The 15,577-nt window shown below is 41.5% G+C and overlaps 1 protein-coding gene across 3 annotated transcripts in view; it reads left to right on the forward strand.

The window, feature by feature from the left end:
• The first annotated feature begins 535 nt into the window (after positions 1–535).
• The window catches only part of LOC115158530 (mast/stem cell growth factor receptor Kit), a 38,314-nt gene continuing 23,272 nt past the window's right edge, over positions 536–15,577 (forward strand). The window contains exons 1-6 of one of the 3 annotated variants that reach the window (XM_029707602.1): positions 536–618; positions 7,295–7,549; positions 8,540–8,824; positions 8,958–9,097; positions 9,450–9,645; positions 9,858–10,044. In XM_029707602.1, coding sequence (XP_029563462.1) covers positions 564–618; positions 7,295–7,549; positions 8,540–8,824; positions 8,958–9,097; positions 9,450–9,645; positions 9,858–10,044 — 1,118 coding nt within the window. In that variant the 5' untranslated portion in view covers positions 536–563. Of the gene's footprint in view, positions 619–3,791; positions 4,009–7,294; positions 7,550–8,539; positions 8,825–8,957; positions 9,098–9,449; positions 9,646–9,857; positions 10,045–15,577 lie in introns of those variants that run through there. The other 2 variants (XM_029707601.1, XM_029707603.1) reach the window with 2 other exon arrangements.

Below are 15,577 nucleotides of genomic sequence, written 5' to 3' on the forward strand. Positions count from 1 at the left end.
GCTGCTCTTATACAGAACTAGTAAAGGCACAGTGCACTACTTTTGTGAGAGAAAAAATGTAAACTAAATGTATTAAAGTGTTTACCAACATTTGTAACTTGAGTCTAGACCACTTCAGTTTTTACATAGAAATAAGTTGCATTTGCAAAGTATTTCAAGAAACTGGAAAACATATATCAAGCAAGTATTTTTATATTCTACAAGTATTATCAGATTTCTGTTTTGTACAGATAATTAGAATGACAATCACAGGGAAAGGGACAGTGCAAAAACATCTCTTACAAATTCAAACTATTGAATCGTGCGAGATACTGTTCTTAATTATACAACTACCTTTCTTGCCAACGCAGAGATGCTGATAAAATGTGTCTACATTGGTCTACTAATACTAGTACTGTAATTGAAATGCTTGTTATTGTTGATCTCACCCAACCCGCACCCTCCCCTGCCCACGAACAACTTCTATAGACGCAGTTCAACACAACATCACCACCTGTTGATCTTAGTACTTCCACACAATACCCCGCTGCATTGGGCGTTCAAATACAGATGGAATTGTAATAATGGAATACCACTGGGTACTGTTTTCTGTCTTGTTGCAGTTATCCTTCCAAACAGGTAAGACATAATATTGGTCAACATTGTCTCTCTGCCAACGGTTGTGGGGGTAGTTGTTGTTTTACAGAAGTTTATTTTAACCACTTGGTGATTGATCACACTTCACCCAACATGATCACCTTGGTCACTGTACTAAATAGATTTGTTGCCATTGTTTTGTTCATTATTATTTTCGTTTCTTTGTGGGCTATAAATATGCAATTTCTATTCAGTTAAGGATTGTATTGTATTTCTGTACAGTGGCTTGCAAAAGTATTCACCCCCTTGGCATTTTTCCTATTTTGTTGCCTTACAACCTGAAATGAAAATAGATTTTTGGGGGGTTTGTGTCATTTGATTTACACAACTTGCCCACCCCTTTGAAGATGCAAAATATTTTTTATTTTGAAACAAACAAGAAATATCACAAAAAAACCTGAAAACTTGAGAGTGCATAACTATTCACCCCCCCCCTTCCCCCCAAAGTCAACACTTTGTAGAGCCACCTTTTGCAGCAACTATAGCTGCACGTCTCTTGGGGTAGGTCTCTATAAGCTTGGCACATCTAGCCAATGGGATTTTTGCCCATTCTTCAAGGCAAAATTTCTCCAGCTCCTTCAAGTTGGATGGGTTCCGCTGGTATACAGCAATCTTTAAGTCATACCACAGATTCTCAATTGGATTGAGTTTTGGGATTTGACTAGGCCATTCCAAGACATTTAAATGTTTCCCCTTAAAACACTCAAGTGTTGCTTTAACTTTATAATTAGGGTTATGGTCCTGCTGGAAGGTGAATCTCCATCCCAGTCTCAAATCTCTGGAAGACTGAAACAGGTTTCCCTCAAGAATTTCCCTGTATTTAGCGCCATCCTTCATTCCTTCAATTCTGACCAGTTTCCCAGTCCCTGCCGATGAAAAACATCCCCACAGCATGATGATGCCACCACCATGCTTCATTGTGGTGCCACCACCATGCTTCACAATGGTGTTCTCAGGGTGATGGGGTTCTCGGGGTGATGGGAGGTGTTAGGTTTGCGACAGACATAGCATTTTCCTTGATGGCCAAAAAGCAACATTTTAGTCTCATCTGACCAGAGTATCTTCTTCCATATGTTTGGAGAGTCTCCCACATGTCTTTTGGCGAACACCAAACGTGTTTGCTTATTTTTTTCATTTAAGCATTTGCTTTTTTTCTGGACACTCTTCTGTAAAGCCCAGCTCTGTAGAGTGTGCGGCTTAACGTGGTCCTATGGACAGATACTTCAATATACGCTGTGGAGCTTTGTAGCTCCTTTAGGTTTATCTTTGGTCTCTTTTTTGCCTCTCTGATTAATGCCCTCCTTGCCTGGTCCATGAGTTTTGGTGGGCCTCTCTTGGCAGGTTTGTTGTGGTGCCATATTCTTTCCATTTTTTAATAATGGATTTAATGGTGCTCCGTGGAATGTTCAACGTTTCTGATATTTTTTTATAACCCAACCCTGATCAGTACTGCTCCACAACTTTGTCTCTGACCTGTTTGGAGAGCTTCTTGGTTTTCATGGTGCCACTTGGTTGGTGGTTGCAGACTCTGGGGGTCTTTCGGAACAGGTGTATATATACTGAGATCATGTGACACTTAGATTGCACACAGGTGGACTTTATTTAACTAATTATGTGACTTCTGAAGGTAATTGGTTGTACCAGATCTTATTTAGGGGCTTCATAGCAAAGGGCTGAACACAAATGCACGCACCACTTTTCAGTTTTTTTTACTTTTTAGAATTTTTTGAAACAAGTTATTTTTTTAATTTCACTTCACCAATTTGGACTATTTTCTTTATGTCCATTACATGAAATCCAAATAAAAATCAATTTAAATTACAGGTTGTAATGCAGCAAAATAGGAAAAACGCCAAGGGGGATGAATACTTTAGCAAGGCACTGTATTGCACTTTGTGACATCGGAGGATGTAAAAAGGCTTTATAAATACATTTGATTGATTGATTGATTGATTGATTGATATTGTAGCCTAGCCTACACCTTTTTTCAGCAGATTAGAACTTTGTATAGTTTATACATTGTTCAGGGCGTAGAGATAGCCTGTTGGTTACCCTGTACCTTGACATTTTGAGTTAGTCACTGAAACCTAATGAGGAAATTGGATATTTGTGTGCTCAGCATCAGGTTGCGTTCATCTCAATAATTAATCTATTGGACCGGGCACAGCATGGAGACATTGGAAAAAGTAAATAAACAACGATTTTGTTCATGCACAGATTGATAACTGACCTCGTTGTAGCCTAAACAAATTGTTAGACATTACAATTAGGAATACTTTTTCAATTAAAGAATGACACTTGTGATAAACTATATGATTTGGGAACGTTAGTTCAATAGCCTAGTAGGACTGTTTGTATAGGCTCTCTAACTGGTTTGTTCTTTTCCCGAGAGCCTCGAGTCATTGGCGCAGATAAGGGCTTTGCTAGTCATATCTTGTCATTTCAGCAACTGTCATTATGGAAATGTCGAGGAATTCCTTAGAAGTATGCAAATAAGCAGTGTCATTTTCTAAGAGTTGGTTTTGCATAGACCTACTGTGGGCCTGTAGTGTTGTATAGATTTTTGTGACCATTAGCCTAGCGTCTCAACATTTGCATTCAAACTCAGTTTGTTAAACCTTGGAATGGTGTTTTTTGGTGTTAGGGCTTCATGTACCACGTTGTTTAATCAATACAAATATTTCATTTGATGTGAATGTTTTGGGTCTTTGCCCATAACTTTGCACATTTTGATGTAAATGTTTGTGGACAGGGTTTTGCTCTTTCTGGATTCCATTAGAATGACAATCGCAGAGAAAGTGACAGGGCAACAACTCTTACAATGCCAACTATTGAATCCTGCAAGATACTGTTCTTAATTATACAATACCTTTTTTTGCCAAAGCAGAGATGCTGATTTTTTTTGTCTATATTGGTCTGCTAATACTAGTAAAGGCACTACTTTTGTGAAAAAATATTTATAAAAAATTATATATTATTATTATTTCTTTTTTCAGTGCTTCCCGCGGCTATGCTTCCAATGGAAAGTATTGCTGTGAAGTTCTGGCATGCATGGAATGTAATTGAAAAGCATGTTATTGTTGATGCCACTCAACCCGCACCCTGCCCACGAACGACCTCTATAGACGCAGTTCAACACATCACCACCCATTGATCCTAGTACTTCAACACAATACCCCTCTGCAATGTGCGTTTAAGACGTTCATCTGCATGTTTCAAGCCTTCACTCAACTGCGGAGCAATCCGCGGCATTTACAAGCGCGAGCTCTTCAGAGCAGACATTGGCACCGCACTGCAATACAGATGGAATTGTAATAATGGAATACCACTGGGTACTGTTTTCTGTCTTGTTGCAGTTATCCTTCCAAACAGGTAAGACATAATATTGGTCAACATTGTCTCTCTGCCAACGGTTGTGGGGGTAGTTGTTGTTTTACAGAAGTTTATTTTAACCACTTGGTGATTAATCACACTTCACCCAACATGATCACCTTGGTCACTGTACTAAATAGATTTGTTGCCACTGTTTTGTTCATTATTATTATTTTCGTTTTTTTTGTGGGCTATAAATATGCAATTTCTATTCAGTTAAGAATTGTATTGTAGCCTAGAATACACATTTTCTCAGCAGATTAGAACTTTGTATCGTTCAGGATGTAGAGATAGCCTGTTGGTTACCCTGTACCTTGACATTTTGAGTTAGTCACTGAAACCTAATGAGGAAATTGGATATTTGTGCGCTCAGCATCAGGTTGCGTTCATCTCAATAATGAATATAGTGGACCAGGCACAGCACGGAGATATTGGCATAAAGTAAATTAACAGCGATTTATTTATGCACAGATTGATAAGTGACCTCGTTGTAGGCTAAAATACTTGATAGACATTACAATTAGGAATATTTTTTCAATTAAAGAATGACACTTGTTTTGATCAACTATATTATTTGGGAACGTTAGTTCAATAGCCTAGTAGGACTGTTTGTATAGGCTCGCTAAATGGCTGATATTTTCTAAGAGCCTCGAGTCATTGGCTCAGATAAGCGCTGTGCTAGTCATATCGTGTCATCTCAGCAATAACTGTCATTATGGAAATGTAGAGACATTTCTTAGAAGTAGGTAAATAAGCAGGGGCATTTTCTAAGAGTTAGTTTTGCATAGTCCTACTGTGGGCCTGTAGCGTTTTATATAATTTCTGTGACCATTAGCCAAGCCTAAACAGAGAAACCTTTGTCATACATTTTTAAATCAACAATTTTTATATCAACATTTGCATTAAATCTCCGTTTTTTAAGCCTTGTAATTGTGTTTTGGTGTTAGGGATTCATGTACCATATAACACCTTTTTTTTTTTACATAACTTACAACATGCCTCGCCAGTGAATTTAATGTCTCACCTATAATTGCATGCCTCACCTATAGATTTCATTTAAGGCTTTATTGAGCAGTATTGAGTTGTCAATGGTAGGCCTAACTCTGCTTGTAATTGCTTACATGGTTGAATAATCAATCCAAACAACATCTACTTGAAATCAGGCAAAGGCAGATAAATAATGTCAGTTATCCTGTGAAGTGATGCATACTGAAATAGAGGAATGCTTTCTTCTATAGAGTGGAGTGCAAGGAATTTCCCTGCACAACTTGGTCAGAGCATTTCGTATTATTCTGTACGTAAATCCGACTCTCCATTTATGATGATATGTTACTTTACGTATGGTTGCATTAATCAAATCAAATCAAATTGTATTTGTCACATGCACCGAATACAACAGGTGTAGACCTTACAGTGAAATGCTTACTTACAAGCACTTAACCAGCAACGCTTTAAGAAGTTCTAAGAAAAATAAGTCTTAAGTAAAAAACAGAAAATATAAGTAACAAATAATTAAACAGCAGCAGTCAAATAACAATAGCGAGGCTATATACAGGGGGTACAGGTACAGAGTCGATGTGCGGGGCCACCGGTTAGTCGAGGTAATTGAGGTAATATGTACATGTAGTTAGAGTTGGGCACCACCAACCAAGCGGCACCATGAAGATCAAGGAGCTCTCCAAACAGGTCAGGGATAAAGTTGTGGAGAAGTACTGATCAGGGTTGGGTTATAAAAAAATATCAGAAACATTGATCATCCCACAGAGCACCATTAAATCCATTATTAAAAAATGGAAAGAATATGGCACCACAACAAACCTGCCAAGAGAGGCCCACCAAAACTCATGGACCAGGCAAGGAGGGCATTAATCAGAGAGGCAACAAAGAGACCATAGATAACCCTGAAGGAGCTACAAAGTTCCACAGCGTACATTGAAGTATCTGTCCATAGGACCACGTTAAGCCGCACAGATGTGCTTAGATAAGTTTTTTTTTTTTTGTCTTATTTCTTGTTTGTTTCACAATAAAAAATATTTTGCATCTTCAAAGTGGTAGGCATGTTGTGTAAATCAAATGACACAACACCCCCCAAAATCTATTTTAATTCCAGGTTGTAAGGCAACAAAATAGGAAAAATGCCAAGGGGGGTAAATACTTTCGCAAGCCACTTTGTCATATTAAATGGATGATGGACATCCAAAAATTATTACATACCATACGAAATGTAACAAATAATGCCATGTGGGGTGTCTCAGATTTACGTACAGAATAATACGAAGTGCTCTGAGTCCAGGTTGTTCTGCATGGGGGGCTTTGGCTGGTTGGTGGTCTGTTAAAGAGAGCCGCGCACAGTACGTTGTACCTGGCTTTGTCCTGGACGCAATGCCCAGGTAGGCCAGTTCTGCCCACCTCTCGCCTGTGCAGGGGTTGTCTGCTCTGCAGTATATTTTGTGTTGCCTGTGGGTGATTTTTCTTTTCCACTGTTCTAACCCATCCTCTGCCAAATTCTATTTAGGCTATATCCAAAGTGTTCTAGTTGACTATTTCATACCATAACATTTCTGTCGGGTTGAGAGCCGAAGGGCACATAGGGAATGGGACAGGAGATAACTTGTTTGGATTTCAAGACTAAATCAATATGACACTTCTCCCGTGCTGATATTGCTGCAGGTAGATTTTAAGTTGTGCCAAGAATTGTACATGGTGCATTGTTTTACATCTTTGACAAAGTGATAACTCACCTGTCATTTTTCAGTCATAAAGTGTTGTCAATATATTGCTAGGAGGGCTATGATAATGATTTGTATTAATATCAAAGTGCATGCAAAACAAGCTCTGAGGGTCTTGTCTACCCGTCCTCAGTGTTGACATACATTTCTAGCTGAGGAGGCTGGTAGAGGAGCTATAGGAGGATGGGCTCATTGTAATGGCTGGAATGGAATAAATGAAATGAATGTTGTTTCCATATGTTTGATGTGTTTGATACCGTTCTATTTATTCCCTTCCAGCCATTACAATGAGCCTATACTCCTATGTCTCCTCCCACCAGCCTCCTCTGATTTGTAGTCTACTATTACTGTTGAAGTACCTGCAGTGCACTCGTTGCTGTTAATGATAGGCACTTGTACTTACTTATTTACTCCATTCTGTTAAACGTGTGTTATGTGTTATATGGCTCTGAGTGAGGACTGTGGCGTTTATGATTACGTTTTCAGTGACTATGTGCATGATATCCAGAGCCTGTTTGATCAATACTGTAATGACCATCCCAACCATGTGACTATAGGTAGCGCCAGACCCACCATCACCCCCAGAGGCCCCCACCTGGTCATTCCACTCAACACCCCCTTTAGCCTGCTTTGCCAGGGTGACCAGGTGGTGCAGTGGCAGCGGGAGGATCGCCCCAAACTGAGGGGCGAGGAGCGGACTAATGGGGCGTCCGTCCTGAAAATCCCCAGAGCTCAGCCTGGCCACATGGGCCGATACATCTGTCTGGAGGAGAGAACCGGAGAGCAGAGCTCTATCTACGTCTACGTCAAAGGTGTGTTTCTTTCTGAGTCAACAATCATAGCCCTGTTTGCCTGTGTGGGCATGTATGTGAGAGTTTTTATGTGTATAAGGCAGTGGTTCTCAATCCTGTTCCTGGGGACACAAAGGGGTGCACATTTAGTTTTTGCCCCCTAACACTACACACCTGACTCAAATCATCAAAGCCTGATGAGGAGTTGATGGTTTGAATCAGGTGTGTAGTGTTAGGGCAAAACAAAAACGTGCACCCTTTTGTGTCCCCAGGACCAGGATTGAGATCCACTGGTATAAGGTTGTGAGTGAGTGAATGAGTGAATGAGTGAGTGAGTGAGTGAGTGAGAAAGAGTGGGTGGGAGAAAGTGTGCATATGAGAAAGGTAAGCCTCAGAGAGGCTTGTGAACATTTATTTGAGGCAGAACAAGTGATCAAATCTTTTTTTAGAGGGGCACTGTGTGTGGGTGTGTTTGTGCATGAAGGTGTTTACTGGATTGATAGGTATTTGGATCAGTCTTTGGATCGTGCCATGTCCATATGGCAGTACATCTGGGCTCCTGAGTGGCGCAGCGGTCTATGGCACTGCGTCTCAGTGCAAGAGGCATCACGACAGTCCCTGGTTTGTATCCAGGCTGTATCACATCCAGCCATGATTGGGAGTCCCATAGGGCGGCGCACAATTGGCCCAATATTGTCCGGGTTTGGCCGGGGTCGGCCGTCATTGTAATAAGAATTTGTTCTTGACTGACTTGCCTAGTTAAATAAATAAAAATGACTGCTTATTTCTTGGAGTGTGTGTGTGTGTGTGTGTGTGTGTCACTAATTGATTGATTATTGGCTAAAGATCAAACTGGATCTGTCTCCATTTTTGAATAATATAATTAGCACTATCTCCTAATCTCTTCTCTCAGTACTATACATACAGCACATGTACTCTGGACATCATTCCAAATACCTGAGGCTGTTTTCATACCACACTGTTGATTTTAAAGTCTTTTTTTTTTGGCAGATCCTGATAATGTCTTTAGAAAGACCATTGTGTTCAGTATCCTGACTCGTGCGGGAGACACTGCCTGCATCCCCTGCCTAGCAACCGACCCGAGAGTGGTCAACCTGCGCCTGGAGCCATGCCATGGCGGTGCCCTCCCTAATGGTCTCCACTATGCTGCCAGCCTGGAGCGGGGCATGGTTATCGATGACACTAAGAAGGCCTTTGAGGGCTGTTACATCTGCACTGGCAGACTGGGCGGTGCCCTCGTTAAATCACAGAACTATGATCTGACTGTGCGACCAGGTAAAATAACATTAACTGTGTGTGCATCTGTGCATGTAGGCGCTAATGCAATCACTCCTGTGTTTGTGTTCTGGGATGTGAAGTACTGTATCCGTGACATAGTTTATTTGATATTCTCACATGTTTTACTCAGTCCCAGATGTGCCCCCTGTGATTGAGTTGCGTGGGCCCAAGAGGGTGGTCCTGACACGGGGCCAAAATCTCACCCTGACCTGCAGCACCACCAACGTCAACGGAGACATCAAGCTGAAGTGGGCCGCTCCGCCGGGCACAGTGAGAACCCTTTGCCCTCTCTCTGATGGGTTGGCCAGGGAGGCTGGAGGGATACCTATAGGACAACTCTCCAATAGACTGATTGGAAAATAGATTTTTATTGAAATAGAGCAAAGTTAAATGTCTTTTTTATATTTGCTAGAGAGTCCAAAATGCTCCAAGTCTGAAACATCCGTATCTTGAGAAACTAGTGTGATGTTCAGTTGGCTGTGTGTGTATGTTTACTGAGTCTCAGGGCCCTGAGGTGTGTGTGTGTGTGTATGGTAAGCCCTCCTGTCCCCCTGGCCGGGGAGGGAAGGAATCCAGACCAGACAGGGTTAATCTCTATAGATCTCTGGGTGTTGATTGACAGGATGCCGTGTGGGCTTCGTATCCACAGCAACCGGCAGTGGAGAATGGCTCACGTATCCTGACTGAGCCCATCACACACGTCCGCAGCGCTACACTCCAAGTCAACTCTGTCGGGACACAGGATTCTGGGAGATATCGATGTGAGGGTCAGAATGAGAAGGGGGTCAGCTCTGAGTCAATCTGGCTGGATGTCTATGGTGAGTATATGGCATTGCAGTGCACTTCTGATCTATATTGAAATTCTCCATTTGAATGGGTTGTATTATGTATTTCCATAATGTGAAACTATCGCAACACTCATTTGAAAACCTAAGTGGAAATGGACTGGTTTTGTTAAGAAGAGTCAAAGGTATTTTGATGTAGGTGACTGTCAATGTGTCTGACCTGTGGGTTGTTGTATGTCTTCCAGATAGAGGTTTCATCAACCTGGCTCCGTCAGATAACAGTTCTGTGCGTGTGCGTGCTGGGGAGAGTCTGTCCCTGCATGTGGACATGGAGGCCTATCCCAAACCACACACCTTCTCCTGGAGCTTCTCAGGCCAGCAGCTGAGGAACACCTCTGATCATGTCATCACCAAACAGAACCACCAACACAGGTACACACACACGCAAGCAAACAGACACACTCATCCACCAGGGTTTCCGTTAGGATAATTTGGTGCCGGACAAGTGACTGGTAAGATTTAATTTATCAGACATTAAAGAAATTGACCTGTCATCCATATGCATTGGGCGCATAACCCATTAAGCCATCCCCTCACGCATCCAGTGCCATCAATAAATGACAGATATTGGCCTCCCGAGACAACTGGGACCATCACCTGACATGAATCTCCAGGGGACAATGACACAATCCCCCAAGAATGTTCAAGGGACCTTGACACAACGTCCCAAGAACATCCCGGGGATGTCCGAGGGACCAACCGGTAACAAACAGGCTGACCTCGGTCGTCAGTTGAACAATGTTTCCTCTGAAACATTGGTGCGGCTGGCTTCCGGGTTAAGTGGCGGGTGTTAAGAAGCGTAGTTTGGCGGGTCATGTTTCGGGGGACGCATGACTCGACCTTCGCCTCCCGAGCCCGTTGGGGAGTTGCAGTGATGAGACAAGATTGAAATTGGGGAGAAAAAGAAGGTAAAATACCCCCAAAAATGTATATATAATAAAAATACACTGAGACAACTGGGACCATCACCTGACAAGAACCTCCAGGGGACCATGACACAATGACACAATCCCCCAAGAATGTTCAGGGGACCTTCACACAACGTCCAAAGAATGTCATGGGGATGTCCGCGGGGCCAACCGGTAAATAGACAAAACCTCCAGGGGACTATGACTCAACATCCCAATTATGTCCTAAAATGTCCACGGGAATGTCCCTGGGACCAACCAGGAACTAGAAAAAACCTTCAGGGGACCATGACTCAACGTCCTAAAAACCTCCCCAGAACAAACCTGAGAACGTTCCATTGGGACCATCATGTAAAATCCTAAGGACTAGTAAAATGAAAGTGCTGAAAATGTCCTAAAAAGTTCCTGACATGGTCCTCGGTAACATCCTGGGAACTTCAAGGAAACTAAACAAAGGTCCCCAAAGAACGTTCCATTGGGACTATTACACGATTTCCTGAAGACTAGTAAGATGAAAGTCCTGAGAAGGTCCTAAAAAGGTCCTGACATGGTCCTCAATGACATCCTGTGAACTTACAGGGAACTAGACGAAGGTCCCCCAGAGAACATTCCCTTGGTACCATTAATTGACGTTCTTAGAACCTTCCCAGAATGTTAGTGGGATAACGTTGCGCTGAAACCCTTAAGGGACATAGTGGGAATGTTGCCGGATCAGGATGTCCCCTGTTTGCTGGGTAGGTCTACTGGCTTAGGTGTCCACTGTATTTAATGTTTTTTATAATATAAAAGAAGAGAAGTTTAGGCCTAGCCCCAGAGAGATAGAGATGTGCCTGCGGCATGTTACGACACTGACATTAATTTATTTATTTATACTTGTCTGATAGGTTACTGTGTCTGTTATACATATATAACCGTACAGAAAAAGGCCAATTCGTAAATTGTCAATTTTTATATTTTTTTGAAAGATGAGCATCATATTCTCATATTATAGGAGTCATTGTGGTAGGCCTAAAACATTCTTCCTCACCTCATTCAGCTGTCGGAGTCATTTGGAGCACCTGTGCGCACTGCCTTCATATCATAGAGCTGCAGTATATGGTGTCTCTGAGGGGTCTTTGGCCTGGTTTGCTAACTACCTCTCTCAAAGAGTGTAGTGTATAAAGTCAGAAAATCTGCTGTCTCAGACACTGCCTGTCACCAAGGGAGTACCCCAAGGCTCGATCCTAGGCCCCACGCTCTTCTCAATTTACATCAACAACATAGCTCAGGCAGTAGGAAGCTCTCTCATCCATTTATATGTAGATGATACAGTCTTATATTCAGTTGGCCCCTCCCTGGATTTTGTGCTAAATGCTCTACAACAAAGCTTTCTTAGCGTCCAACAAGCTTTCTCTGCCCTAAACCTTGTTCTGAACACCTCCAAAACAAAGGTCATGTGATTTGGTAAGAAGAATGCCCCTCTCCCACTGGTGTGATTACTACCTCTGAGGGTTTAGAGCTTGAGGTAGTCACCTCATACAAGTACTTGGGAGTATGGCTAGACGGTACACTGTCCTCTCAGCACATATCAAAGCTGCAGGCTAAGGTTAAATCTAGACATGGTTTCCTCTATCGTAATCTCTACTCTTTCACCACAGCTGCCAAACTAACCCTGATTCAGATGACCATCTTACCCATGCTAGATTACGGAGACGTAATTTATAGATCGGCAGGTAAGGGTGCTCTCGAGCGGCTAGATGTTCTTTACCATTCGGCCATCAGATTTGCCACTGATGCTCCTTATAGGACACATCACTGCACTCTATACTCCTCTGTAAACTGGTAATCTCTGTATACCCGTCGCAAGACCCACTGGTTAATGCTTATTTATAAAATCCCCCCTATCTGAGATATCTACTGCAACCCTTATCCTCCACATACAACACCCGTTCTGCCAGTCACACTCTGTTTAATTCTCCAAAGCACACACATCCATGGGCCGCTCCTCTTTTCAGTTCGCTGCAGCTAGTGACTGGAACGAGCCGCAACAAACACTCAAACTGGACAGTTTTATCTCAATCTCTTCATTCAAAGACTCAATCATGGACACTCTCACTGACAGTTGTGACTGCTTTGTGTGATGTATTGTTGTCTCTACCTTCTTGCGCTTTGTGCTGTTGTCTGTGCCCAGTAATGTTTGTACCATGTTTTGTGCTGCTACCATGTTGTTGCTACCATGTTGTTGTTATGTTGTGTTGCTACGATGCTGTGTCGTCATGTGTTGCTACCTTGCTATGTTGTTGTCTTAGGTCTCTCTTTATGTAGTGTTGTTTCTCTTGTCGTGATGTGTGTTTTGTCCTATATTTATATTTGATTTATTTTTAATCCCAGCCCCCATCCACGCAGGAGGCCTGTTTGCCTTTTGGTAGGACGTCATTGTAAATAAGAATTTGTTATTAACTGACTTGCCTAGTTAAATAAAGGTTAAATAAAATTTAAAAAATATATAAAAATCATAGGCTATTAGCCACACCACACCAAATCTTCACAAACGTTTCTACATTTTATTTGGGTAATGTCAAAAGTAAATTAAACCATTGTTTTTTTGGAAAATACAAACAGGATAAATGATATTGCGGTAAACACAACATTACAGTTGGAACTTAATTTGGCCAAAGAAATTGGCTCAACAGAATGAAACTACGCACTTACATTTACATTTAAGTCATTTAGCAGACGCTCTTATCCAGAGCAACTTACAAACTGGTTTATACCTTCACAGGCTATATTGGAGGAATTACCAAGAAAGGCTAGTGCATACCATACCCAACAAATGACAGCAATAAGTTAATGATATTTATTTTACAACATGCCTACTTATAACCCATCTTAAACAAACTACGGAGCACACAATTAAAAAGACAGATCTAACTTAATTTAGCCAATGAAAATGTCTCAACAGAATGAAACAAAACACGTTTTGCATATTTTAAATAATTGGTTTGGGTTAATAAATAGGCCTACAATAATAACAATGATTTAAAAAAATGTCAGAAAAATTGCTCCCTACCTGAAGAGTGTGTTGCACAGTAGCCTGCATTTGGCCGTGCCGACATTCTTCTCATCTTTGTTCACTACAACATTAACTTTTCCATACGGAGGACTTTACCCTTGAAGCAGGGTTCCAGATGAACATTTTCCCCTGGTGGCACCAGCCCATGATTTGGTTTTACCCCCCCAAAAATGGTGCCATCACACAATACAAAAAAATAGTAGGCCTATCATCTTATAAAGTCATTCACAGTGTAAAAGACTACTGAGATGGTATTGAAGAAATAAGTTGTTTCATCTTGTGATGTTGGGATTCAAAATATTTGAATGTGCAACCTAATCCAGTGATTGTCATGCATTGTGGGTAGACAATGATGCAATTGTTGTTATATTTTCTGACTTTTTTTTGCTTGCATCCTTATGTGCTCTAATATCATGGGCTAATTCACCACCTGAGTAAGTGGAAAATCAAAACACATTAGCGATATCACTAACTCTAAAAATAATACCCACTCATAGTAGCCATGTATTAGTGTAATAGTACATTTATGTCCAAAAAAATGTCCAATGAGGCCTATGCACTCCCAATGGCCAATGCACATTTCGCTAGCTCCATATCTGTAAAAAAATAGTTGCTATTGAGCTTATAATTGAAGAGTTGAGAAATAGAAAGTATACCAACAGAAAGCTGAGAACATCTTCTCTCCATCTGTGACAACAGTATAGCTGTGTTTTCCCAGCAACTGGATATTCAAATGTTATACAATCAGAACACTTTTCTTTCTCCCAGAGCATTTTTTTCCCCTGGAAAGGAGAGAGAGATAGAGTGGCTCGCTGGACACAGAATCAGGCCCCAGCAAAACAGGTACAGGGACAGGCAGGCAGACACTTTCATGACAGGAATCATGAGGATAATGAACTTTACTTTTTGACCTAATCATGTTTTTAACCTCCTAAAAAATATTATGTATTTAGTGAGGTGAATTAATGTGTAGCCCGTACCGATGCAACTAATCAATTTTTTTACTTGCACAACCAAGTCAAAGGATCGCAAAATGCGACTAAATGGTCACAGTCTGGAGCCCGGCATTGTAGGCTTTTCACTATAGGCGTACTCTCAAACTTTTGTTTTACTCAATGAAAAAGGCCTCCATCTTCGCAATCAACATTAGGCTAGGCCAAGGTTCCTCTCTCGCTTTCTCTCCCTCCTCAGCCGCACAGCAAACCCGGAGAATTTGGCCGGAATAAAAAAATATATATCTGCCAAAATCTGGCAATTACTGGCTAATGGAAACCCTGACACACACACACACACACACACACACACACACACACACACACACACACACACACACACACACACACAGTCTTGCGCAGCTAACCTTGTGGGCACATAAAATTCAGTCCCATTCAAAATCCTATTTTGCCTAAACCTAACCCTAGCTCCTAAACCTAATTCTAACCCTAACACTAATTCTAACCTTAGCACTAAACCCCTAGAAACAGCATTTGACATTATGGGGACCAACAAAATGTCCCTAGTTGGTCAAATTTGGTCAAATTGGTCAAATTTTCGTTAGTTTACTATTATTGTGGTGACTTCTGGTCCCAACAAGTATAGTTAAACACGTCCACACACAAATACAAAAAAACACACTCTCCTTGCCCTGGGCTACCACATGATGAATATGTTCATTACACCCTCTCACTGAAATGTAACACCTTTGGTTCCTAACTGGCCCTGGGTCATTGAGAGATGATTACACTTTTATGCATCAGCCAGCCTATCCCTGGCCCTGCTTTACCACACTCCAGAGCTGCCTGAGAAATTCAGTAAAAACTAATTAGTGCTTCTGGGCTTTTTGTGTGTGCTGTAATACTGTGCATTTTCGGGTGGTAAAGAATCATTGGGCAGCTTCTGAACCAAGCCTGGTACTGTGTTAATCATGAGGTGGTTTACTTAAATA

Source organism: Salmo trutta, chromosome 22 (assembly GCF_901001165.1).
Source record: "Salmo trutta chromosome 22, fSalTru1.1, whole genome shotgun sequence".
Taxonomy (NCBI): Eukaryota; Metazoa; Chordata; class Actinopteri; order Salmoniformes; family Salmonidae; genus Salmo; species Salmo trutta.